The 2,035-nt window shown below is 42.3% G+C and overlaps 1 protein-coding gene across 3 annotated transcripts in view; it reads left to right on the forward strand.

The window, feature by feature from the left end:
• LOC102753133 (glutathione S-transferase A1) overlaps positions 1-2,035 on the forward strand; it is a 28,566-nt gene that overhangs the window by 21,670 nt on the left and 4,861 nt on the right. For 2 of the 3 annotated variants that reach the window (XM_006764309.2, XM_015564329.1), the window contains one exon: positions 869-1,001. The exons of the other annotated variant lie outside the window; for it this stretch is intronic. In XM_006764309.2, the coding sequence (XP_006764372.1) occupies positions 869-1,001 (133 nt within the window). The remainder of the gene's footprint in view (positions 1-868; positions 1,002-2,035) is intronic. 3 annotated transcript variants of the gene reach the window in all.

The raw sequence follows: 2,035 nt of genomic DNA on the forward strand, positions 1-2,035 counted from the left end.
AGTGTAAGGATGGGGGTCCTTGAGCAGGTCTCATCACTCACTTAGGATATGAAGGGCTTGAACTCTCAGAGTATTTGCCAAGCAACCATCCGCTGTGAGCTGGAATGCCCCCTCTTTTCTTCCCCTGCCTTTCTGCACCCACCATAAGTGAAGATGTGTCTGCTCAGGACCCCAGCTATCCACCAACACTCAAACACATTCATCAGGGTGAAGAGAGTAGAAATAAGCCCAGCAGTTGCCTTTGATCTGGCAGGTTCGACAAGACTCGGGCAGGTTTGACAAGGTAATATCCCAGTAGTGTTACAGACTCAGATAACAAGTTGGTATTGAATTAGTTGGAAGGCCACTTGACAGTATGAACAGGAAGATAAAGAGAAAGAGCCAGCAGCACTGGAGTCTGGAAAGCAGGGCCTGCCTGCACCCACTGACCAGTGCTGGAGTTTGAAGAGCACACAGAGCAGCTACATAGAAATCTCACTTAGAATTCGCCTTAATGCCACGAACCCCACAAGACTTACTTTGGGAACTCCCGATTGGAAATGGCATCTGGCTGGTGGCCCTTGGCAGCCTCTCTCCAACTTCTTCCTAAATGATCCATGAAGATAAGTCAACTAAAAAACACAGGCACCTACTATGTATCTGGATGGGACGTGTAAAAAGATAAGTGAAATAATAAGTTAAAAAAATAAAAGGCAGATTGTGAAGAAAAAGGTTACAGGAAGCGGAAACCCAATACTATTTCTATTAAAATGTTACCAGGCCATAATTTTCTGCTTCCATTCATATCTTTAGTCATTTCAACACACATCTTTTCATTCTATGGGTGTGAAGACATTTCACTCTACTTTTTCTTTTCTTTTTTCAAAAGATGGGTCTTTGATGTTCCAGCAAGTGCCCATGGTGGAAATCGATGGGATGAAGCTGGCACAGACCAGAGCCATTCTCAACTACATTGCCGCCAAATACAACCTGTATGGGAAAGACATAAAGGAGAGAGCCTTGTAGGTATTTTTTCTGTTTTTCATCAACAATTAATAACAATTGGTTGGGGGTTAATGGGGGGGATGAGGACACATTTGTAATACCTTAATAATAAAAAATAAATAAATTAAAAAAACCAAAACAATTAATAACAATTTAGATTCTTCCTTGAATGAGCTGGATTGTGCCGGGGGATCATGACCAGCAGCAGCATGGGCCTTGGACATAAAGGCTGAGGTCCAGGCCAGCAGGGAGCATGAGGAGGAGGGTTCCACTTCTTAGAGAAGAAGATTCAGTCCATGGCTGTAGCACAGGCAGTGACAGAGGTTTCCAAACACTGGTGAACTATGAAGCCAGGAGGGTGGTGGCGTCATGACTCCAGGTGTTCAGGCTTATTAAAGAGGCTGAGGGAGGAGCTAATTTTCAAGTTCCAGAAATTACAGGAATAGTTACCAGGAACCTAATTTATCAGCCAGTTGTGTGGCCTGGCCACTTGACAAAGGTTGGTAAAGGTTGGTGCCCAAGATGCTACGGTTACCTGGAGCATTTTGATGTAAATACTGAAGCAGCCAGATGTATTCACTACAACTACATCTGGGAGAGGTCTCCTCCCTGTTGTGATGGCACCGCATGGTTGAAACTAAAATCTTGTAAGGAGCTATCTGACAGTTACCCAAAGGGTTAAACATAGATTTACCATGTCAGCATCTCCACTACTAAGCATGCATGTACCCAGAAGAATAAAAAATACACTCAAACTTGTACAGAAATGTTCATAATAGCATTGTTCATAATATTCAAAAAGGGGAAATGACAAAAGTGTTCATTAACTGATGAATGGATTAGCAAAGTTTTGTATATCCATGAGTGTAGTATTATTTGGCCATGAAAAGGAATGACAGTGGATAAGCCTTGAAAACAATACGTTGCATAAAAGAAAGCAGACATCAAAGGCTCATGTTGTATGATGTCATTCAGATGAAACATTGAGAACATTTCTTTTCATAGAAACAGAAAGAAATTTTGGTTTTCAGGGGCTGGGGGATGGTAGGGT

This window comes from Myotis davidii, unplaced genomic scaffold, assembly GCF_000327345.1.
Source record: "Myotis davidii unplaced genomic scaffold, ASM32734v1 scaffold3621, whole genome shotgun sequence".
In the NCBI taxonomy this organism is placed as follows: Eukaryota; Metazoa; Chordata; class Mammalia; order Chiroptera; family Vespertilionidae; genus Myotis; species Myotis davidii.